Source organism: Bombina bombina, chromosome 4 (assembly GCF_027579735.1).
Source record: "Bombina bombina isolate aBomBom1 chromosome 4, aBomBom1.pri, whole genome shotgun sequence".
Classification (NCBI taxonomy): Eukaryota; Metazoa; Chordata; class Amphibia; order Anura; family Bombinatoridae; genus Bombina; species Bombina bombina.
The window spans coordinates 198899589-198924794 of record NC_069502.1 but is presented as its reverse complement, the minus strand read 5'-3'; the positions used below and the strand labels follow the sequence as shown (position 1 = coordinate 198924794).

The window sequence follows — 25206 nt, the reverse complement described above, 5'->3', positions numbered from 1 at the left end:
ATGGGATCATGTCAGGGGGGAGTGCCTATAAAGCTAGGTACCCCCTCCAGCACGCAATTCCTTTCAGGAAGCGCCTTTGGCTTCAATACAAACGGCTAGGACGTTCTATGCAGTCATAAGGGCGTTAAAGCCCAGTGCAGTTAGGACGGCATAAAAAGTCCCAAGGGCCGGAAGGGGTTAAGTTGGACAACACTAATGTAGCTTTTGAATACAATTAACATGATTACAGATATTCACAAACACTGTATGGAAACAAATACATATTGGTGATAAAGTCCCTTTTTATCAATATGTTTGAAAAGAAATGTACAAAAAAACTATTTAAAAATACGATTCAAAGAACACAGACTTTCAGATCAGACCACTTTTAAGTAATTATTTTTTAAACGCGGGGATGTGCAAGTACCTCAAGGCAGACACTAAAGGTATAATTAGAAAATGAACACATTATTTGGTGCTCCTGAACTCATTACAAATATGACACTTCTAATAAAACTTCAGTATTCTAAATTCCTTCAGTGGCACATTATAGTGCCTAATACTCAGTGTTCAAATTGCAACACTTTCTAATCCTGCCATCATAACAGATCTGTTTGTAATGGAAATGATTTTGTTTTTATAAAACTATTTACAGGTAATTGGCAACTTTTGTAATTAAATGGTTCAGATGTTAGGGGGATGCTACATTGAGGGGTTACTGCATTTACAAATTAAAAAAAAAAAAAAAAAAAAAAAAAAGGATTTAGAAATATTTCCTCTTTCATATAAAAGCAGCACAAACACAGAATTATATGGCTAAGCATCAGCATACAGGTATTTGGGATCTACTGAAGATCCAGAACTATATGGCTAAAGTGATACCCTGTATCACATGAATTAAAGTGGTTTATTTTTCCCATGCAAGCCATCTTTTCTGGGTTGATTTAGAATGACAATGTGCTCAAAAATATGAAGTAAAAGCTGTTTACATTTCAACTAATATGCCAGTATCAGCTGTGCACTTAGTACTAAAGCTTATTGGCTGGTAGGTACTCAGTAATCATAAGCAAGCAGTGCCTATCAGCCAATGAGAATTAGCAGGAAATACCTATTAGCCAGTGAGCATAAGTAAGAAGTGCACAACTGGTAGAGCTGTATTAGTTTCAATTTCAATAAACAGTCTTTACTTCACATTATTTCCATGCCCCCACCCCACAAAAAAAAATATCTACATTTTTAGATAACAAAAATTTCGAGCACAATGTCCCTTTAATATCATTATTAAAGTAATAATTTATTTGGCTTGGAATATTATGGTGACACCATGCAGTTCCTGATAGCATGAGCTTCATCAGCGCTGAAAATATGGCCATAGGATGGTATCACCTAAAAACTCAATCATACCCCAAAATATAAATACCCAAAATACCACATCTCATCACACCATTCAGCAGTTTTGCAGACATTCTGTAAAATTAAAAATCCAACATATTTTGACTTCTTATTAAAAAGTCTTAATAATTCAGTGTCCTGAAGATGTCCAAAGATCATAATTCTGCGTGCTTCTTGTGAACTGTAATTAAAACAGAAAATAACATTATTTCCCAATTTAGCAAACTAAAAACAGTGCAGGTTTAACAAGTTACATATGCAATAGAATAATTTTTCTTTATTCATTAAATATACATACAATTCCGCTAGATCTGTATAGTCGCGATGTTAAAATGAGAAAAAATACATTAAAAGGAACCTATAAGATTATAGGTAAAAAAAAAGCAATTTGGCACATTTGTAAACTAACTGCTAATTACTATTAAAATTAAATAGGTTTTATTTTCAATATAATAAAGCTGCCTCAGTATATTAAAAACAGTACACTGTTTTGAAAAATATAGCATGATATTCGCTCAACTAAATTCGCTCATTACCAAAATAACATTAACATTGTTAAAAGGTAGTATCCAAAGTATTCTCTAAAGTATGCCACATTGCATTCTTTTTTTTTGTAATCTTATAGGTTCATTTAATTAATTTCTGAATCTCATAAATGCTAAGGCACATCTCCTTAATTGTAACCTATAGCAAGTATATTTTAACAAAAAATTTTTTAACTGAGAAAAGTTATGGCAGTATGGCATGGTAAAGTAGCTGTAAATTATATGTAACTATACCCCTCGGAGTCACACTTGACTCAAATGTGTCCTTCATTCCCCACAAAAATGAGTCAGTTTCTGAGTGCTGAAACTATTAAACAGCTAATACACTCCCTGGTAATTTCCCGACTTGACTACTGTAAAAACTTACTATCTGGCCTCCCTCTCTCCCCTTCAATCCATCCTAAATGCATCTGCAAGACTAATCCACCTCTCTCAACGCTCTGTTTCTGCTGCACCTCCCTGTGAGTCCCTTCACTGGCTTCCCATTCACAGCAGAATTAAATTCAAAATCCTCACCCTGACCTACAAAGCCCTCACCAATGCTGCCCCACCCTACCTGTCCTTACTCATCAACAAATATACTGCAGCACGCCCCTAAGATCCAACAAAGACCTGCTTCTTGCGTCCTCTACGATCACCTCCTCTCATGCTAGCCTACAGGACTTCTCTTGTGTGGCACCAACCCTCTGGAATGCACTTCCTCGAGATGTCAGACTTTCCCCTAACCTCTCCTCCTTTAAACGTTCCCTAAAGACCTTTTTGTTCAGGGAAGCTTACCATCCGACTCATTAACAAATTAACAAACAAAGAGGGGGCGCCCTAATAAAATGATATAGAGGGTCCAAAGAGGGCAAAAAAAGTTAAATTAATATAAGGTGAGTTAATTATGCAATAGGTGAGTTAATTATGCAATAATAGCAGCAGTATATAAATAAATATATATATATTTTTATGCTGTGATGTCTCTGATATTGGGATGAGGCAGCAAACTGTGAAGATCCAGGCCGGGATCCAGAAGCAGCAATCTACAAACACAAGAAGAAACAGATGCGCCACATGGCCCAATATTGTTTGATCCAAAACAAATTAATGAGTATATGAGGAATAGACTCACATTTAGGACAGCACATCAATCAGTGCTGTAGAGACAGTCTGGGATCTATTACAGTCACCCAGCAGACCAAACTCCTGCAAAGGTGTAATATCTGTATTCAAAACGATAAGAGAGACACAGGTGCCAACATGGCCTAGTATAGCAGGAACAATGATGATAAAGAGCCAATGGTAAGAGAGGTACTCTCTTATCGTTTTGAATACAGATATTACACCTTTGCGAGAGTTTGGTCTGCTGGGTGACTGTAATAGATCCCAGACTGTCTCTACAGCACTGATTGAGGTGCTCTCCTAAATGTGAGTCTATTCCTCATATACTCATTAATTTGTTTTGGATCAAACAATATTGGGCCATGTGGCGCATCTGTTTCTTCTTGTGTCATTAACAAATTAACTTCACTTAGCTAACAGTTGCCCTCATCTATCTCCTCACTAATATCATTCTCACCTTTGCAGTCCCCACCTCCTGTTTCCCATCCTCCCACCCATCTAGATTGTGAGTTCCCACGGGAATAGGGCCCTCAATTCCCCCTGTATTTGTCTGTAGAATTTTGTCTCTTATTGTATTGTTTCTCCGTTGTACTTTTATCCTTGTACCCCATGGGAATCTGTTAGCACTTTCTAAATAAATAAATAATAATAATTATACCCAAAGTATAGGATAAACATGTTTCCATGTATTAATAGAGAGAAAGAAATTTGATGTACATATCATTAAGAACAATTTTCTTGTAGAGTCAAAATAGTCATGATTCAGAGCAAGCAATTTTATCAAACTTTCCAATTCACTTTTATTATCAAATTTGCTTCTGTCTCTTGGTATAGTCTAGGATAGTCTAGTCAAAATTAAACTTTCATGATTCGGCTAGAGCATGCAATTTTAAGCAACTTTCTAATTTACTCCAATTATCAATTTTTCTTCGTTACTTGGTAACTTTATTTAAATGTAAGCTTAGGATCCAGTCCATTTTTGGTTCACACCCCGGTAGCGCTTGCTGATGGGTGGCTACATTAAGACACCAATCAGTAAGGCCTGTTCCTGAGCTTACATTCTTGCTTTTTTAAATAAAGATACCAAGATAATCAATACAAATTGATACTAGGAGTAAATGAGAAAGATTCTTAAAATTGTCTGCTCTATTTCAATCATGAAAGTTAAATTTTGACTAGACTATTCCTTTAAGAAAACCTTATGTAGGCTCAGGTGCGCCGTGGCTGCATTGTTTGCAACAGTGTGTAATATTTTTACATTGTGAAAAAAATTGCTGCCATAGGTCTAGTTTCAATTGCTGCTGAAAACTGGTGGTAACAAGTATCTCCGTTATAATCTAGAGATGTTTTATGTTGCTACCAGTTTCCAAAAGCAATGGAAACTAGGCTTAGACTGCTAAAGAGAGATGCACAATCTTAAACTCATATGTAGCTTACTCTAAAACAAAAAATACCAGGAGAATGGAAAAAAATGGGACAAAAAATAATAATAATCCAATCTGCTTCTTTTATCTTTAATTGTATGATCTGTGTAAACCATGAACGTTCTGACATTAGTGTGCTTTTAACAAAAAATGAGAGTGGAAGGTAATACAAAAAGGTTATGCATTCAAATACATATCATCTGAGAGTAAATAATGGTGGAATGTATACAATTTTAGAAATAATAGAGAAAAGACAAAAAAAAAAGATAAACAAACAAAAGCATTTGTTTAAAGGGATATGAAACCCAAACGTTTTCATGATTCAAACAGAACAAACAATTTTACACAACTTTCCTATTTACGTCTGTTTCCAAATTTGGTTAATTCTCTTGGTATCCTTTGTTAAAGGAACAGCAATGTGCTACAGGTAGCTAGCTGAACACATCAGGTGAGCCAATGACAAGAGGTAAAGATCTGCAGCTACTAATCAGCAGCTGCCAGTGGTGTAAGGCTTCTTCTGAGGCACAGAAGATACCGCACTCCAAATATTATTAAAAGCACAGTCTTTATTTCACATCATGAAAAACAATCCAAAGCATCTTACTCACTACAAACAGTGCTTAAAGGGACACTGTACTCAAATTTTTTCTTTCATGATTCAGATAGAGCATGCCATTTTAAGCATCTTTCTAATTTACTCCTATTGTCAAATTTTCTTTATTCTCTTATCTGTATTTGAAAAGCAAGAATTTAAGTTTAGATGCCGGCCTATTTTTGGTGAACAACCTGGGTTGTCCTTGCTGATTGGACAGCACCAATAAACAAGTGCTGTCCATGGTTTTGAACCACAAATTGGCTGGTTCCTTAGCTTAGATGTCTTCTTTTTCAAATAAAGAAAGCAAGAGAACGAAGAAAAATTGATAATAGGAGTAAATTAGAAAGTTGCTTAAAATTGCATGCTCTATCTGAATCACAGAAGAAAACATTTGGGCTCAGTGTCCCTTTAATCATAGATGACATCATCAAATAAAAGCATGTTTTTAAACCCTGAATCACCAATTAGCGAACAATACCATATTCACCCTGATACAAAGTGTGGCCTGTCAGGGAGGCCGGAGGACAGGTTTGAAAACCAGTGGTTTAAATCATGAAAGATTCATTTTGACTTTTCTCTCCCTTTAACATAACCATCAGATATTGTATGGAATTAAGTTCTTCTACAGTTTGAAGATACCTCACCAAAAAACATAAATTATGCTTACCTGATAATTTCATTTTCATCTGTGGGAGGAGAGTCCACTGCTTCATTCATTACATGTGGGAATCCAGAACCTGGCCACCAGGAGGAGGCAAAGACACCCCAGCCAAAGGCTTAAATACCTCCCCCACTCTCCTCATCCCCCAGTCATTCTGCCAAGGGAACAAGGGACAGTAGGAGAAATATCAGGGTATAAAAGGTTCCAGAAGAATAAAATTAAATTTAGGTCCGCCCACCGGAGAAACAGGTAGGAGCAGTGGACTCTCCTCCCACAAATGGAAATTAAATTATCAGGTAAGCATAATTTATGTTTTCCATCTTAATGGGAGGAGAGTCCACTGCTTCATTACTTGTGTGAACAAATACCCAAGCTCTAGAGGACACTGAATGAAAAACACGGGAGGGTAAAAGGAGGCGGACCCTAAACTGAGGGCACAACAGCCTGCAGAACCTTTCTCCCAAAAGCTGCTTCCGCCGAAGCAAAAACATCAAATTTGTAAAAGTATGTAAAGAAGACCAAGTCGCCGCCTTACAAATTTGCTCCATAGAAGCCTCGTTCTTAAAGGCCTAAGAAGAGGCCACAGCCATAGTAGAGTGAGCCGTAATCCTCTGAGGCGGCTTATGTCCCACTGTCTCATAGGCCAGACGGATAATGCTCCTTAAACAAAAAGACAGTGAAGTGGAAGAGGCCCTCTGACCCCTGCGCTTCCCTGAATACACAACAAATAAAGACGAAGACTGTCTGAATTCCTTCGTGGCCTGAAGATAAAATTTCACAGCCCAAACCCCGTCCAAATTATGAAGCAATCTTTCCTTTGACGAAGAAGGGTTAGGACACAAGGAAGGAACTACTATTTCCTGATTGATGTTACGATTCAACACTACCTTGGGAAGAAATCCCAATCCAGTGCGAAGAACAGCCTTATCAGCGTGAAAAACCAGGTAAGGAGGCTCACATTGCAAGGCTGCTAACTCCGAAACTCTGCGAGCCGATGCAATAGCCAGTAGGAATAGGACTTTCCAGGAAAGAAGTTTAATGTCAAGCGCATGCATAGGCTCAAACGGAGAATCAAATATAATCTCCAAGGAGGAGCAGAATTTCTAAAGACAGGTCTGATCCTAGACAGAGCCTGAACAAAGGACTGAATATCAGGAAGCTCCGCTAGCTTCTTGTGTAACAGTACAGACAAAGCCGAAATCTGCCCCTTTAAGGAACTGGCAACAAGACCCTTATCCAGTCCATCCTGGAGAAAAGCCAGAATCCTGGATACCCTAACCTTGTGCCAGGGATATCCACGTTCCTCACACCAGGCCAAGTAGGTCCTCCACACCTTAAGATGGATGCGCTGAGTGACCGGCTTCCTGGCCTGAATAAGAGTATTAATCACTCTCTCCGAAAATCCTCTCTTCGCTAAGACTTGGCGTTCAATCTCCACGCAGTCAGCCTCAGAGAATCGAGATTTTGGTGTAGAAATGGACCCTGAACCAGCAGATCTCTGTGACAGGGTTACCTCCATGGAGGAGATTATGACATCACCACCAGATCCACAAACCACGTACTTTGCAGCCACGACGGAGCAATCAGAAAAGCCGAAGCTTGCTCCTGCTTGATGCGGGCCAATACACGAGGTAGAAGAGGCAACAGAGGAAAAATGTAAAGTAGGTTGAACTCCCAGGGCACCACTATCAGCTCTGCCTGGGGATCCCTGGACCGCGACCCGTATCTGTGTAGCTTGAAGTTGAGTCTGGACACCATGAGGTCTATCTCCGGCATCCTCCATCTGTTGCAGATCTCCGCGAACACCTCGGGATGGAGAGACCATTCCCCTGGATGAAATGATTGTCTGCTGAGAAATTCCGCTTCGCAGTTGTCTACACCCAGAATGTGGATCGCTGAGAGCAAACAATTGTGGTTCTCTAGCCATTCCAGAATCCGAGATACTTCCCTCATGGCTAGGGAGCTTCTTGTTCCCCCCTAATGGTTTATGTAAGCCACCGAGGTAATGTTGTCCGACTGGGACGACCCTCAGAGAGTTGAATATCGCCAGAAGTTCCAGGATATTTATTGGTAGACTCGACTCCTCTCGAGTCCACCTGCCCTGTGCCTTTCTGGCACCCCATCTTAATAGACTTGCGTCTGTGGTCACAATCTCCCAGGAAGGATGTCCCCTGGGACAGTTGTCCTGGACGGATCCACCAAGAGAGGGATTCCCTTGTTCGGATGTCCAGAGATATCTGTTGGGAAAGATCTGAGTGATCGTTGTTCCATTGTCTCAACATGCACAACTGAAGAGGCCTGAGATGGATCCTGGCGTATGGAATGACATCTATGCTGGATACCATGAACCCAATCACCTCCATACACCTGGCCACAGATGTCCTTGAGGAGGTCTGAAGGGCAAGACAGCTGTACGCAATCTTGCAACGTCTCTGATCTGTCAAGGATATCTTCATGGATAAGGAATCTATTATCATACCCAGAAATTCCACCCTGTTGCTGGGAACCAGAGAACTCTTTCCTTCGTTTATCTTCCATCCATGGGATTGAAGGAGAAGAGCCCTCGAGTGTTCCTCTGCGAGACTGCAGGATGGAGCTTGGACCAGGATATCGCCCAGATAAGGAGCCACTGAAATACCCCTGGCTCTCGCAACCGCGAGCAGTGCTCCCAGAACCTTCATAAAGACTCTTGGGGCAGTCACCAGACCGAAGGGTAGAATCACAAACTGGAAGTGTTGGTCCAGAAATGCGAATCTTAGGAACCTGAAGTGATCACTGTGTATTGGAACGTGAAGGTACACATCCTTCAAATCTATTGTGGTCATGAAATGTCCCTCTTGAACTAGAGGCAGAATCGACCTGATCATCTCCATTTTGAATGATGGGACTGACAGAAACTTGTTTAGACACTTTAAGTCACGTGCCCACCTTCTTTAGAACCACAAAAAGGTTTGAATAATACCCCAGACCTCTTTCTGCTAGAGGGACTGGGACAATTACTCCGAGAGAGGAGAGATCCCTCACGCATCCTAGGAAGGCGTCTCTTTACTGGATTTGATGATAGGTTTGACAGGAGGAATCTGTCTCTGGGCGGATGGGTCTTGAATCCTATCCTAGTATGTAACCCTGGTCTATGAGCTCCAGAACCCAAGGGTCCTGAACATCTCTTTATCCAGGCCTCCGCAAAAAGAAATAGTCTCCCCCCTACTCGATCTAGAAACGGATTGGGGGCCGCCCCTTCATGCCGATTTTGTCTCGGCGGGCTTCTTACTCTGCTTGGATTTGTTCCAAGAGTGAGCTGGTTTCCAAGATCCCTTGGACTGCTCTGTTTTCACAGCAGGCTGCTGGCGTTGAGACTTGTCAGAACGAAAGGGACGAAAAGTAGACCTCTTAGGCTTATTCTGCGGAAGGAAAGCACCCTTGCCACCCGTCACCGTGGATATGATAGATTCCAGGCCTGGACCAAAAAGAATCTTACCTTTAAACGGGAGGGAAAGTAATCTAGACTTGGAAGATGAACGAATGAGCTCCCCTTAAGGGCTTAATTCGCTCCTGTATCTCCTCAAGGGGAGTCTCCACCTCGACCATAGCAGACAGAGCGTTGCACCAATAGGTAGCCGCTCCAGCCACCACAGCGACTGCCACTGCCGGTTGAAAAACGAACCCCGTGAGTTGGAACATCGTCCTCAATATGGACACCAAATTTTTATCCATGGGCTCCTTGAATGAAGAGCTATCTTCAAGCAGGATAGTTGTTCGCTTAGCGAGCGTAGAGATAGCACTATCCACCTTAGGAACGGCCCCCCACAGCTCAAGCTGTGAGTCCGGAATGGGGAATAGCTTTTTAAAATAAGTAGAGGGGGAAAAGGACGAACAAAGTTTCTCCCATTCATTCTTAACGGAGATCTAGAAGTCACCGATTCCGACCCAGAAAAAACGTCCTCCGAAGAGTCGGAGTCGTCTTTATCAGCGTATAATCTGTTAAAGACATTCTGCAGAGTAGATGAACCCTGGGACGGATAGTTATGTTTCACCTTTCGCTTGTGCTTAGCAGTGCGTGGTAAGGCATTGAAGGCAGCAGAAACCGCCGTTTGTAACTGATCAGCAAAATCTGGCGGCCAAAGGGCCCCTCTTGCAGGAGATTAGTAGTGCCCTGGGGAGCTGCATGTGCAATTGCGGGACGGAGAACTTTTTTAGATATTGCAATTTTATTAAAGCATGTGGAACACATTTGAGCAGGCGGATCAACCGGCACCTCCTCACAATAGACACAGTTATTTGGTTTAATTAAAGAGGGAGTATCTAGTCTGCCTTTATTGCGGACTAGATAGAAATTAAATGGCATCCCAATGACCGGGCACTCACCACCTCCTATGACCAGGACCACAGAGAAACCGCTTAGTTTCCTACAACCGCCGGTCAAGAGAGAGGAAGTTAAACAGGCCACACCCGGTCAAATGGAGTACCATGTAGGAACACCCCTGCACTAGAGAGAAAACACGCCAAAAAACATAATTTATTCTTACCTGATAAATATATTTATTTATTGACACGGTGAGTCCACGGATCATCTTAATTACTGGTGAGAATATCACTCCTGACCAGCAGGAGGAGGCAAAGAGCACAACAGCAAAAGGTTAAATACCACTCCCCCTACCCACAATCCCCTGTCATTCGACCAAAGGGAAAGGAGAAAGGAAGTAATCTAAGGTGCAGAGGTGCCTGAAGTTTATAGAAAAGCAAACTGTCTGAAAAATAGGGCGGGCTGTGGACTCACTGTGTCAAGAAATAAATACATTTATAAGGTAAGAATAAATTATGTTTTCTTTCTAATGACACAGTGAGTCCATGGATCATCTTAATTACTGTTGGGAAACAATACCCAAGCTAGAGGACACGGATGATAAGGGAGGGACAAGACGGTTAACCTAAACAGAAGGCACCACTGCTTGAAGAACCTTTCTCCCAAAAGAAGCCTCCGCTGAAGCAAAAGTATCAAATTTGTAAAATTTTGAAAAAGTATGCAAAGATGACCAACCTTGCAAAGCCTTACAAAGCTGATCTACAGAAGCTCCATTTTTGAAAGCCCAAGAAGATGAAAACAGCCCTAGTGGAATGAGCTGTGATTCTCTCAGGAGGCTGCTGAACAGCAGTCTCATATGCCAAGCGAATAACACTCCTCAACCAACAAGAAAGAAAAGTAGCCGTAGCTTTCTTACCCTTACGCATCCCAGAAAAGACAACAAATAAAGAAGAAGACTGGCGAAAATCCTTAGTCGCCTGCAAATAATATTTCAATGCATGAACCACATCCAGGTTGTGCAACAAACGCTCCTTATGAAAAGAAGGATTAGGACACAAAGAAGGAACAACAATCTCTTGATAAATATTCTTATCAGAAACAACCTTGCGAAGAAAACCCATGGCAGTACGCAGAACTACCTTATTAGAGTTAAAAATAAGAAAAGGTGATTCATACTGTAAGGCTGAAAGCTCCGAAATTCTTTGAGCCTAAGAAATAGCCACCAGAAACAAAACCTTCCAAGATAACATCTTAATATCTGTTACAGAAGCATTAGTTATTTTGTTGTGAAGAGCTTATTTCCCAGCAGCAATGCCTGAACCAGCAAGCCAGCGCCTAAGAAGGGCTCCAAGAAAACTGTAACAAGTTTCATTTCATAAAGAGTTAACTCTTTTTTTTCAGCTTTTAGAAACTATTGTCTAATCACCTCTGGAGCCAGACTGCTAATTGATAAGATGAACTTGTAAACTTGTTATCTTAAGTACTGTAATCCTATTGTGGCCTGTCAAAGGACAGTGCTCTCTATCTAAATGTGTGATGGGGGATTTTGTGCTTCCCCCCCTCTCCCCCTGGGAGTGCCCTGTGTGCATGTAACCTTAATAAAAAGCAGGCTGGGCATCCCAGTCCTGAGTTCTTGTTTGACCCTCAATCGCAGCGTTGACTCGTTTTTGTGGGCAGAAGGGTATCCTAGCTGTACTGCAGCTAAGGGAGATTATTCTATATTTGCGAGACTCATATAGAATACTATGGAAAGCAGCTTCTCCCCTCTTTAGCAATAGGGATCCAGGCTACTAAGCGGTCCATCTCTCAGCGAGACTAAGGGTAACCGTAACATTTGGCGGCAGCGGCGGGATTTTCCTGGATTTCCTAGGAGAGGTACAGAACGGATGGAGAGCGCTTACGAAAAATTGAAGCGTACAACCCTAAAGGATTTACTTGAAAGCAGAGGGGGGTACGCCAGCAACCGGCCGAGGAGAGAGCTGATCGCAGAATTGACCGAACTGGATCAGAGCTTCACAATGGCGGAAACACCGACCACGATTAGTGACGAAAAAACCAGGATTGTTCGGGAAAGGCTCTCATTATACGGGCCGAACCCCTCCATGGAATTGGTACAGCAGTTGATGGCGGAGGCGGACGAGGATATACGAGAGACTCGAGCCCACGAACTCAACCTAGCGAACGCACACCGCAATGCTGAAGCCCCGCAGGTAATCATCCCTGTCGAAAATGCTGGGAGGCCCAAGATACCCTATGCGGCATTTCGACCCTTCCTAGAGAGCGAGACAGGGATTGATGAATATTTGGCGGACTTCGAAAGGCAATGTGCCCTGCACCAGATTCCCAACAGAGAGTGGCCCACGATATTGTCTGGGAAACTATCCGGGCGAGCCCTGGAAGCCTTTCGTACTCTGGGTGCTGAGGAAGTGACACAGTATGAGCTAGTTAAGGAGACACTGTTGCGACGGTACGCTGTAACTCCGGACACGTATCGCCGACAGTTTCGGGGCACGGAAAAGAAGCCTAACGATACCCATATGGAATGGGCGCACCGAATGCGGAGAGCGGCAAATCACTGGCTGAGCGGAAGTAAAGCGGTGACTGGGGAGGAAATTTTACAATTGTTTCTCTTAGAACATTTTTATAATGGCATGGAACAGCAAGGGAAGGAATGGCTGCGAGACAGGCGGCCTTCTACCTTAGAAGAAGCAGCCAAATTGGCCGATGAACATTATGACTCCCGTCTTCACGAACCCATGAACTACCGAGCTCCAGCACGGGTCGAACCCAGAGAGGTTTACCGTGCACCCCCTCGTGCTGAATTCCGAGCCCCGGTGCCCACAGGGCCCGTCCGACACTCAGGACCACCCAATAACAGCTCTGAGCGTCCCAGACCGACTTGCCACCGATGCAAGCAACCAGGGCATTTCATGGCTAGCTGCCCCCTTAATACGCACCAGACACCCAGGAATTACAATTACCCCTCTGGGTCCTATCGTCCGGCCCGGGCCCTCTGTGTTAACCAAGAGGCCCCTATGGAGGGATATGTGGGGCCGCTTCACGAGGCAGACCCTGTATATGCTGCCTCAGATAACCGCCAGCACCATCGGCAGAGGGTATGGCTCGAGGGGCGATCTACCGAGGGATTGCGAGACACAGGGGCTACTATCACGCTGGTACAGAGTCATTTGGTGCCAGAGCACAAGCGATCCGGACAGACTGTGGCCGTTAGAGTGGCGGGGGGGGATGTGTACAAAATTCCAACAGCTAAAGTGCATCTTGATTGGGGAGCGGGAAAGGGGGCTGTGAACGTGGGCCTAATGGATAATTTACCTGCCGAAGTACTACTGGGCAACGATTTGGGCCCCATGACTTCTGCCTATGCTCCAGTATGCAACAACGAGGCGGACCCAGTGACTACACGGGCCCAAGCCCGGACGGAGCGAGAGCTCTCACCAGTGCGGGAGACACAGGTAAGACCTACCCCGACCTTGCCTGACAGGTTAGGCCCCATACCCTGGGACACCCCAGATGCCTTCGAGGCAGAGTCTAAGACTGACCCGACCTTACAAAAGTACCGGGAACGAGCAGAGACCGGAGGGGGCGGGGCAGATAACGAAACATTCTTATGGGAAAAAGGGAAACTATACCGCTGGACAGAGAAAAGGGGACAGCGTAGGCGACAGCTGGTAGTGCCCCACAAATACCGTCAAGAAATCCTCAAAATAGGCCACGACATCCCCTTAGCAGGCCACCTAGCCGTTACCCGTACCCTACACCGCATTACTCACACGTTCTTTTGGCCAGGGGTGCACGCTGACGTTAGAACTTACTGTAACACCTGCGATGTGTGTCAACGAGTAGGAAGGCGAGGCGATCACCCTAAAGCCCAGCTAGTAAATATGCCCATTGTAGAGGAACCCTTCAGCCGGGTTGCTATTGACCTAGTGGGACCACTGGCTACCCCTAGTCCCTGCGGTAAGCGATACATTCTTACCGTAGTGGACTACGCTACCAGGTACCCAGAGGCTGTCGCCCTATCCAACATACAAGCGGATACGGTAGCGAATGCACTAGTACAGGTGTTCTCCCGGGTAGGATTTCCAAAAGAAATCCTATCCGACCGAGGCACCCAATTTACGGCTGAATTGACCCAACAACTCTGGCAGGTTTGCAAAATTAAGTCCCTCCTAAGCTCCCCATACCACCCCCAGACGAACGGGCTGTGTGAGAGGTTCAATGGGACCCTCAAGCAAATGCTCAAGACGTTCACTCAGGAATACCGAGACTGGGAACGCTTCCTGCCGCACCTCCTATTTGCTTATCGGGAGGTGCCCCAGGAAACGACAGGGTTCTCTCCCTTCGAGTTGCTCTACGGAAGAAAGGTACGGGGACCCCTAAACCTGATCCGGGAGCACTGGGAGGGAGAGATGGAGGCTGACGGTGTCCCAATTGTGCCATACGTGCTGGAACTCAGGGACCGAATGGAGCAATTAGCCAAATCCGTGCGGGCTAATCTCCAGTTGGCCCAGAGAAGACAGAAAGTATGGTACGATCGGGGGGCCCGAAAGAGAATCTTCACCATAGGACAAAAGGTGTTAGTACTTAAGCCGGTGAAGACAGACAAATTGCAGGCGTCCTGGCAGGGTCCCTACCAGATCGTAGAGAAAAGGGGAGACACCACTTATGTGATAGCTAGCTGCCACGACAACAATCTTAGAAAGACATTCCATGTAAACATGCTCAAGGAATATTTTGAGCGACCAGAGAACGTGACGGCCGTATGTTGTTCCCCTCAGGAAGACCCCGACAGTTTACCCATTCCAGACCTATTAGAAAAGAGCCTCCCCACAGGTATAGTGGCGCAGGTTCAGATAGGGGACCGACTTAGCCCCACTGAAAGGGAGCAGCTCAACCAACTCCTCCAGTCCAAACACCTCACCTTCTCCCCGAAGCCAGGGTACACTACTTTAACCACCCACCAGGTAGATACTCCGGGACAAGCTCCCTTGCGCCAGGCTCCGTACCGAATCCCCGAAGCAGTTAGGACAGGAATGAAGAAGGAGATCGATGAGATGCTCCAGCTCAGGGTAATTGAGCCCTCCGATAGTCCCTGGGCCTCCCCAGTTGTCTTGGTGCCCAAGAAAGATGGGACCACCCGGTTCTGCGTAGACTATCGGAGGCTCAATGAAAATACCGTGACGGACGCTTACCCTATGCCCAGGGTAGACGAGCTACTCGATCGTATAGCCAGGGGAAATTACCTGACCACTATTGACCTCTGCAAAGGTTACTGGCAGATTCCCCTGGCCCCGGAGGCTATCCCCAAGTCGGCATTCGTCACCCCATTCGGCTTATATCAGTTTAGGGTAATGCCGTTTGGGATGAAGAATGCCCCAGCTACATTCCAGCGCTTGGTGGATAGGCTCCTGGATGGCTTCCAGAGTTTTGCTTGCGCCTACCTGGACGACATAGCGATCCACAGTGAGTCCTGGGAGGACCACTTAGCTCATGTGGGAATGGTTCTGGATCAGATCCGGGCTGCTGGCCTGACTCTGAAGCCAGAAAAATGCCACTTTGGGATGGCCGAGGTACAGTACCTGGGTCACCGGGTGGGGTGTGGAAAGCAGCGACCAGAGCCGGCCAAAATAGAAGCTGTCGCCAATTGGCCCACCCCCATCACTAAGACTCAGGTCCTAGCCTTCCTGGGCACGGCAGGGTACTATAGACGGTTCGTACCAGACTACAGCACACTTGCCAAACCCCTGACTGACTTGACCAAGAAGAACTTACCTCGACAGGTCCTGTGGTCTCCCCACTGTGAAACGGCTTTCCAGGCTCTCAAAAATGCTCTAATTAACGCTCCTGTCTTGGCGGCTCCAGCCCTTAACAAACGTTTTATCGTCCATACAGATGCTTCCATGTTCGGGCTGGGAGCCGTCCTCAGCCAAGTAGGCGAAGATGGAGGGGAGCATCCAGTTGCCTACATCAGCCGGAAGCTCCTGCCCCGCGAAGTCAGCTATGCAGCGGTCGAAAAGGAGTGTTTGGCTTTGGTGTGGGCATTAAAGAAATTGACTCCCTATTTATATGGTCAGGAGTTCACTCTGGTCACCGACCATAACCCGTTGGTGTGGCTGAACCGGGTCTCTGGAGATAACGGCAGGCTATTACGTTGGAGCTTATCGTTGCAAACCTTCAATTTCACCATTACTTACAGACCTGGGAAACAGAATGGCAACGCCGACGGGTTGTCCAGACAAACCGACCTCAGCCCCGCATAACCAGCGGTCTGGACAGCCTTAGTCTGCCCCGAAAAGGGGTCAGACCGTGTCTGCCAGAGTGTTCCACAGAAAGGGAGCAATGTTACAGAAGCATTAGTTATTTTGTTGTGAAGAGCTTATTTCCCAGCAGCAATGCCTGAACCAGCAAGCCAGCGCCTAAGAAGGGCTCCAAGAAAACTGTAACAAGTTTCATTTCATAAAGAGTTAACTCTTTTTTTTCAGCTTTTAGAAACTATTGTCTAATCACCTCTGGAGCCAGACTGCTAATTGATAAGATGAACTTGTAAACTTGTTATCTTAAGTACTGTAATCCTATTGTGGCCTGTCAAAGGACAGTGCTCTCTATCTAAATGTGTGATGGGGGATTTTGTGCTTCCCCCCCTCTCCCCCTGGGAGTGCCCTGTGTGCATGTAACCTTAATAAAAAGCAGGCTGGGCATCCCAGTCCTGAGTTCTTGTTTGACCCTCAATCGCAGCGTTGACTCGTTTTTGTGGGCAGAAGGGTATCCTAGCTGTACTGCAGCTAAGGGAGATTATTCTATATTTGCGAGACTCATATAGAATACTATGGAAAGCAGCTTCTCCCCTCTTTAGCAATAGGGATCCAGGCTACTAAGCGGTCCATCTCTCAGCGAGACTAAGGGTAACCGTAACAATATCCAAATAATGCATACGTTCAAATGGAGCCTGTTGAAGGACTCCAAGAACCAAATTAAGACTATAAGGTGAAGTAGTAGACATAAACACAGGCCGAATTCTAACCAAGGCCTGACAAAAAGAATGAACATCTGGCATATCCGCCAGGCGCTTGTGCAATAAAATAGATAAAGCAGAAATCTGACCCTTCAGTGTACTAGCAGATAAACCTTTCTCCAAACCCTCCTGGAGAAAAGACAATCAGGAATCCTAACTCTACTCCACGAGTAGCCTTTGGATTCACACCAATACAAATACTTACGTCAAATCTTATATAAATCTTCCTAGTCACAGGCTTACGAGCCTGAATCAAAGTTTCAATGACTGACTCAGAAAAACAACGCTAAGAAAGAAGCAAGCGTCCAATCTTCAAGCAGTCAGCTTCAGAGAAACGAGATTTGGATGAAGGAAGGTACCTGTCAGGGTGCCAGGAATCAGACTGAGACGAGAAGTGCAAAAATTAATCACACCTATTAATAGCAAAAAATAATAAAAAGTCCACAAGTCAAATAACAAGCCAGGAATCAAAACCAGAGCTGGTAGTCAGACAAGCAGAGTCAGGAGCCAAAGCGAATAGTCAGACGAGCCGGAATCAGGAACAAGGAGAACAGCAGAGTCAGGAACAAGCCAGGGATCAGGAACCAGGAGGGACGTCAGACAGCCAGGTAATACACAGGAGCTCTCACAAACAGGTCTGAGACAACGCAAGGGCAAAGCATACTGAACAGAGGCCCTTTAAATAATAAGTGATGGAGGAGTACAGTGATGGCAGCTTAATCACTGAGCTCTGTGTAGATCAAGCAAAAAAAGGTGTTCTATATATTGAGAACAAGAGATAAACTGGCTGAATAATCTGGGGAAAACCTCCCTGATCCGCAGGTAATAAAATGATGCTGGGGTAAATGAAACTATGAGGTCAAAGTATCTGCTCAAAGGAAAACAGGCAACAGCACAGCTCTAAGCGCGGCAAGTCTGCCATATTTGCGACTGCTTGCTGAGGACAACAGCGGGGATATGAATACAACCGCCAGAGAAGCAGAGAGGAGACTCCTGTGACCACAAGCTGCAATCGAGTCTGGTCCCGGTAAGAAATTTAAGACGGCTCTGCAAGTATACAGTTGGTGCCGGGTAACCGGGAGGTGAGAAAAAGGAGCTGTATAACGCTACGATCCGCCATCTTAGCAAAGCTCCAGTGCAGCATATGAGGCATCTAACACCACACTTCAGGGGGAAACTGCAAATACTAATAAAAACAGACAGAAGGAAGATATAAAAAGCGCTTAATGAAGTCCTATCAGGAGAACTAGGAAGAATAGGTGAAGGAGGGGGAAAAATAAAAGAACTATCTGAGCCCTAGTTAAATAAACCGGAATGGAGAGGTGACCGTATGTAGTGATTAAAAGAAAATCGCACCAGTTAACGATATATTTGCTATGAAAAAACAGCAAGGTGAAAGTTGAGAGTTGAGTACTATTGGGATAAAAAACATAATTTATGCTTACCTGATAAATTTATTTCTCTTGTATTACTTGTGGGATATTCTCCTTCCCAACAGGAAATTGCAAGAGGATCACCCACAGCAGAGCTGACATATAGCTCCTCCCCTCACTGCCATATCCAGTCATTCGACCGAAACAAGACGAGAAAGGAGAAACCATAGGGTGCAGTGGTGACTGTAGTTTAATTAAAATTTAGACCTGCCTGAAAAGGACAGGGTGGGCCGTGGACTGGATACACTACAAGATAAATAAATTTATCAGGTAAGCATAAATTATGTTTTCTCTTGTTAAGTGTATCCAGTCCACGGATCATCCATTACTTGTGGGATACCAAAACCAAAGCTAAAGTACACGGATGATGGGAGGGACAAGGCAGGAACTTAAACGGAAGGAACCACTGCCTGTAGAACCTTTCTCCCAAAAACAGCCTCCGAAGAAGCAAAAGTATCAAATTTGTAAAATTTGGAAAAAGTATGAAGGGAAGACCAAGTTGCAGCCTTGCAAATCTGTTCAACAGAGGCCTCATTTTTACAGGCCCAGGTGGAAGCCACAGCTCTAGTAGAATGAGCTGTAATCCTTTCAGGAGGCTGCTGTCCAGCAGTCTCATAAGCTAAACGGATTATACTCCGAAGCCAAAAAGAAAGAGAGGTTGCCGAGGCCTTCTGACCTCTCCTCTGTCCAGAGTAAACAACAAACAGGTTAGATGTTTGGTGAAAATCTTTAGTAGCCTGTAAGTAAAACTTCAAGGCACGGACTACGTCTAGATTATGCAAAAGACGTTCCTTCTTTGAAGAAGGATTAGGACATAATGATGGAACAACAATCTCTTGATTGATATTCTTGTTAGAAACCACCTTAGGTAAAAACCCAGCTTTTGTACGCAGAACAACTTTATCTGAATGAAAGATCAGATAAGGAGAATCACAATGTAAGGCAGATAACTCAGAGACTCTTCGAGCCGAGGAAATAGCCATCAGAAAAAGAACTTTCCATGAAATTAGTTTGATATCAATAGAATGAAGGGGTTCAAACGGAACCCCTTGAATAACTTTAAGAACCAAGTTTAAGCTCCATGGAGGAGCAACAGGTTTAAACACAGGCTTAATTCTAACTAAAGCCTGACAAAATGCCTGAACGTCTGGAACCTCTGCCAGACGCTTATGTAAAAGAATAGACAGAGCAGAAATCTGTCCCTTTAAAGAACTAGCTGATAATCCTTTGTCCAAACCCTCTTGGAGGAAGGACAATATCCTAGGAATCCTAACCCTACTCCATGAGTAATTCTTGGATTCACCCCAATGAAGATATTTACGCCATATCTTGTGGTAAATTTTCCTGGTGACAGGCTTTCGTGCCTGTATTAAGGTATCAATTACTGACTCAGAGAAGCCACGCTTTGATAGGATCAAGCATTTAATCTCCATGCAGTCAGTCTCAGAGAAAGTAGATTCGGATGATTGAAAGGACCTTGTATTAGAAGGTCTTGTCTCAGAGGCAGAGTCCATGGTGGAAAGGATGACATGTCCACTAGGTCTGCATACCAGGTCCTGCGTGGCCACGCAGGCGCTATCAATATCACCGATGCTCTTTCCTGTTTGATTTTGGCAATCAGACGAGGGAGCAGAGGCAACGGTGGAAACACATAAGCCAGGTTGAAGAACCAAGGCGCTGCTAGAGCATCTATCAGTGCCGCTTCTGGGTCCCTGGACCTGGATCCGTAACAAGGAAGCTTGGCGTTCTGGCGAGATGCCATGAGATCCAATTCTGGTTTGCCCCAACGGAGAACCAATTGAGCAAACACCTCCGGACAGAGTTCCCATTCCCCCGGATGAAAAGTCTGACGACTTAGAAAATCTGCCTCCCAGTTCTCTACACCTGGGATATGGATCGCTGACAGGTGGCAAGAGTGAGTCTCTGCCCAAGAAAATCTGCCTCCCAGTTCTCTACACCTGGGATATGGATCGCTGACAGGTGGCAAGAGTGAGTCTCTGCCCAGCAAATTATCTTGGAGACTTCTGACATCGCTAGGGAACTCCTGGTTCCCCCTTGATGGTTTATGTAAGCCACAGTCGTGATGTTGTCCGACTGAAATCTGATGAACCTCAGTGTTGCTAGCTGAGGCCAAGCCAGAAGAGCATTGAATATTGCTCTTAACTCCAGAATATTTATTGGGAGGAGTTTCTCCTCCTGAGTCTATGAACCCTGAGCCTTCAGGGAGTTCCAGACTGCACCCCAACCTAGAAGGCTGGCATCTGTTGTTACAATTGTCCAATCTGGTCTGCGAAAGGTCATACCCTTGGACAGATGGGCCCGAGATAACCACCAGAGAAGAGAATCTCTGGTTTCCTGATCCAGATTTAGTAGAGGGGACAAATCTGTGTAATCCCCATTCCACTGACTGAGCATGCATAATTGCAGCGGTCTGAGATGCAGGCGCGCGAATGGCACTATGTCCATCGCCGCTACCATTAAGCCGATTACTTCCATGCACTGAGCCACTGTGGGGCGCGGAATGGAGTGAAGAACACGGCAAGCATTTAGAAGTTTTGATAACCTGGACTCCGTCAGGTAAATTTTCATTTCTACAGAATCTATTAGAGTCCCTAGGAAGGAAACCCTCGTGAGAGGAGATAGAGAACTCTTTTCTTCGTTCACTTTCCACCCATGCGACCTCAGGAATGCCAGAACTATCTCTGTATGAGATTTGGCAATTTGAAAGCTTGACGCCTGTATCAGGATATCGTCCAGGTAAGGAGCCACCGCTATGCCTCGCGGTCTTAGGACCGCCAGAAGTGAGCCCCGAACCTTTGTAAAAATTCTTGGGGCTGTAGCCAACCTGAATGGAAGAGCTACAAATTGGTAATGCCTGTCTAGAAAGGCAAACCTCAGGAACTGATGATGATTCTTGTGAATCGGAATGTGAAGGTAGGCATCCTTTAAGTCCACTGTGGTCATGTACTGACCCTCTTGGATCATGGGTAAAATGGTTCGAATAGTTTCCATCTTGAATGACGGAACTCTGAGGAATTTGTTTAGGATCTTTAAATCCAAAATTGGTCTGAAGGTTTCCTCTTTTTTGGGAACCCCAAACAGATTTGAATAAAACCCCTGTCCTTGTTCCGTCCGCGGAACTGGATGGATCACTCCCATTACAAGGAGATCTTGTACGCAGCTTAGGAATGCCTCTTTCTTTATCTGGTTTGCAGATAATCTTGAAAGATGAAATCTCCCTTGTGGAGGAGAAGCTTTGAAGTCCAGAAGATATCCCTGAGATATGATCTCCAACGCCCAGGGATCCTGAACATCTCTTGCCCACGCCTGGGCGAAGAGAGAGAGTCTGCCCCCTACTAGATCCGTTGTCGGATAGGGGGCCGCTCCTTCATGCTGTCTTAGAGGCAGCAGCAGGCTTTCTGGCCTGCTTGCCCTTGTTCCAGGACTGGTTAGGTTTCCAGGCCTGTTTGGATTGAGCAAAAGTTCTCTCTTGTTTTGAAGCAGAGGAAGTTGATGCTGCACCTGCCTTGAAATTTCGAAAGGCACGAAAATTAGACTGTTTGGCCTTTGATTTGGCCCTGTCCTGAGGAAGGGTATGACCCTTACCTCCAGTAATGTCAGCAATAATTTCTTTCAAACCAGGCCCGAATAAGGTCTGCCCCTTGAAAGGAATGTTGAGTAATTTAGACTTTGAAGTCACATCAGCTGACCAGGATTTGAGCCATAGCGCCCTACGTGCCTGGATGGTGAATCCAGAATTCTTAGCCGTTAGTTTAGTCAAATGAACAATGGCATCAGAAACAAATGAGTTAGCTAGCTTAAGAGTTCTAAGCTTGTCAACAATTTCAGTCAATGGAGCTGTATGGATGGCCTCTTCCAGGGCCTCAAACCAGAATGCCGCCGCAGCAGTGACAGGCGCAATGCATGCAAGGGGCTGTAAAATAAAACCTTGTTGAATAAACATTTTCTTAAGGTAACCCTCTAATTTTTTATCCATTGGATCTGAAAAAGCACAACTGTCCTCAACCGGGATAGTGGTACGCTTTGCTAAAGTAGAAACTGCTCCCTCCACCTTAGGGACAGTCTGCCATAAGTCCAGTGTAGTGGCATCTATTGGAAACATTTTTCTAAATATAGGAGGTGGGGAAAAGGGCACACCGGGCCTATCCCACTCCTTACTAATAATTTCTGTAAGCCTTTTAGGTATTGGAAAAGCATCAGTACTCACCAGCACTGCATAGTATTTATCCAGCCTACACAATTTCTCTGGCACTGCAATTGTGTCACAGTCATTCAGAGCAGCTAATACCTCCCCAAGCAAAACACGGAAGTTCTCAAGCTTAAATTTAAAATTAGAAATCTCTGAATCAGGTCTCCCTGATTCAGAGACGTCACCCACAGACTGAAGCTCTCCGTCCTCAGGTTCTGCATATTGTGACGCAGTATCAGACATGGCTCTTACAGCATCTACGCGCTCTGTATCTCGTCTAACCCCAGAGCTATCGCGCTTGCCTCTCAATTCAGGCAATCTGGATAATACCTCCGACAGGGTATTATTCATGATTGCAGCCATGTCCTGCAAAGTAATCGCTATGGGCGTCCCTGATGTACTTGGCGCCATATTAGCGTGCGTCCCTTGAGCGGGAGGCGAAGGGTCCGACACGTGGGGAGAGTTAGTCGGCATAACTTCCCCCTCGACAGACCCCTCTGGTGACAATTCTTTTATAGATAAAGACTGATCTTTACTGTTTAAGGTGAAATCAATACATTTAGTACACATTCTCCTATGGGGCTCCACCATGGCTTTTAAACATAATGAACAAGTATCCTCTGTTTCAGACATGTTTGTACAGACTAGCAATGAGACTAGCAAGCTTGGAAAACACTTTAAAGCAAGTTAACAAGCAATATAAAAAAACGTTACTGTGCCTTTAAGAGAAACAAATTTTGACAAAATTTGAAATAACAGTGAAAAAAGGCAGTTACACTAACAAAATTTTTACAGTGTATGTAACAAGTCAGCAGAGCATTGCACCCACTTGCAAATGGATGATTAACCCCTTAATAACAAAAAACGAATAATAAATGACAAAAACGTTTTTTAAACACAGTCACAACAACTGCCACAGTCTACTGTGATTGTTACCCTCCTCAAACATGACTTTGAAGCCTTTTGAGACCTTCAGAGATGTCCTGTATCATGCAGAGGGAAGCTGAATGTCTCTGTCAGTATTTTTATCTGCACAGAAAAGCACTAAAACATGCCCTTCCCACTCATATTGCAACAGTGGAAAGCCTGTTACTAGGCAAAAATCAAGCCAGCCATGTGGGAAAAAACTAGGCCCCAATAAGTTTTGTCACCAAACATATATAAAAACGATTAACATGCCAGGAAACGTTTTATATTACACTTTTATAAGAGTATATATCTCTGTTAATAAGCCTGATACCAGTCGCTATCACTGCATTTAAGGCTTAACTTACATTAATCCGGTATCAGCAGCATTTTTCTAGCAAATTCCATCCCTAGAAATATGTTAACTGCACATACCTTATTACAGGAAAACCTGCACGCTATTCCCCCTCTGAAGTTACCTCACTCCTCAGAATATGTGAGAACAGCAATGGTAAGATCATAGAAATCACAGGCAGATTCTTCTTCTAATGCTGCCTGAGATGAAACAGTACACTCCGGTACCATTTAAAAATAACAAACTTTTGATTGAAGTTAAAAAACTAACTATAATACACCACTCTCCTCTTACTACGTCCATCTTTGTTGAGAGTTGCAAGAGAATGACTGGATATGGCAGTGAGGGGAGGAGCTATATAGCAGCTCTGCTGTGGGTGATCCTCTTGCAACTTCCTGTTGGGAAGGAGAATATCCCACAAGTAATGGATGATCCGTGGACTGGATACACTTAACAAGAGAAAAATGATATATTGAAGGAGTTGTATTTGAGCACTGTGAATTTACAGATCATTATAGATTGCAGCGGCAGGGATTTTAGCTACAACCCTTATAATTGTTCAGGGCACACATTGAGACTTGTCTTTTGCTTTTTGAGGTTGGAAACTAATATTAACAACCTTTTGGAGGGATAGTGAAGGGAGGGCACCGAAGATATATTGAACAGGGGCGCTGGTCTTTATTGCTTCGCCTATATATGACTACTGAAAATTGCTCATGATTACTGCCAATACCTCAGGAAAACAAGAAATTACAATACTCCTCTCAACCAGCGATCTCCCCTGCAGAGCGATGGTCTAGAGTGACGAAGAAACGGCAGAAAACTTGACCTCCTCCCAACTCAATAACAACCTATAAAGATCTTTGCCATGGAAATGATTGAAATAGGATAACTCAGAATAAAAAACCTCTTGTTTTGACAGACTTCCACTGCTAAAGGTATTCCAGAGCTGAATATATAGTGGTATATAGATACTATGTCTAACCCGGTCAATTCTGGAGGACGAGAGGCAAGAATATGGAGGAAACCAGAACTTTTTCTCCTCTACATTACTTCTAACTGTGGATATTGATATCAGAATGCTTAAAATCACTCAGGTTAATCATTACAGGTCTCATCCAGTTAAGGTTTAGTATGACGCTAACCTGAACACTTTTACAAGAGATACGTTCTTATAATGCATACAGCTTGATGGTACACACCCACCCTGATGTGTATTTATCAAGTGCTCACAGATGTTGCATATGATTTACACACTATTGTTAT

General features: G+C 44.3%; 1 protein-coding gene across 2 annotated transcripts in view; it reads right to left on the bottom strand.

Moving 5' to 3' along the window:
• Positions 1 to 263: 263 nt before the first annotated feature.
• UGGT1 (UDP-glucose glycoprotein glucosyltransferase 1) overlaps positions 264 to 25206 on the bottom strand; it is a 259452-nt gene continuing 234509 nt past the window's right edge. For both annotated transcript variants that reach the window (XM_053709747.1, XM_053709748.1), the window contains one exon: positions 264 to 1552. In XM_053709747.1, the coding sequence (XP_053565722.1) occupies positions 1527 to 1552 (26 nt within the window). In that variant the 3' untranslated portion in view covers positions 264 to 1526. The remainder of the gene's footprint in view (positions 1553 to 25206) is intronic.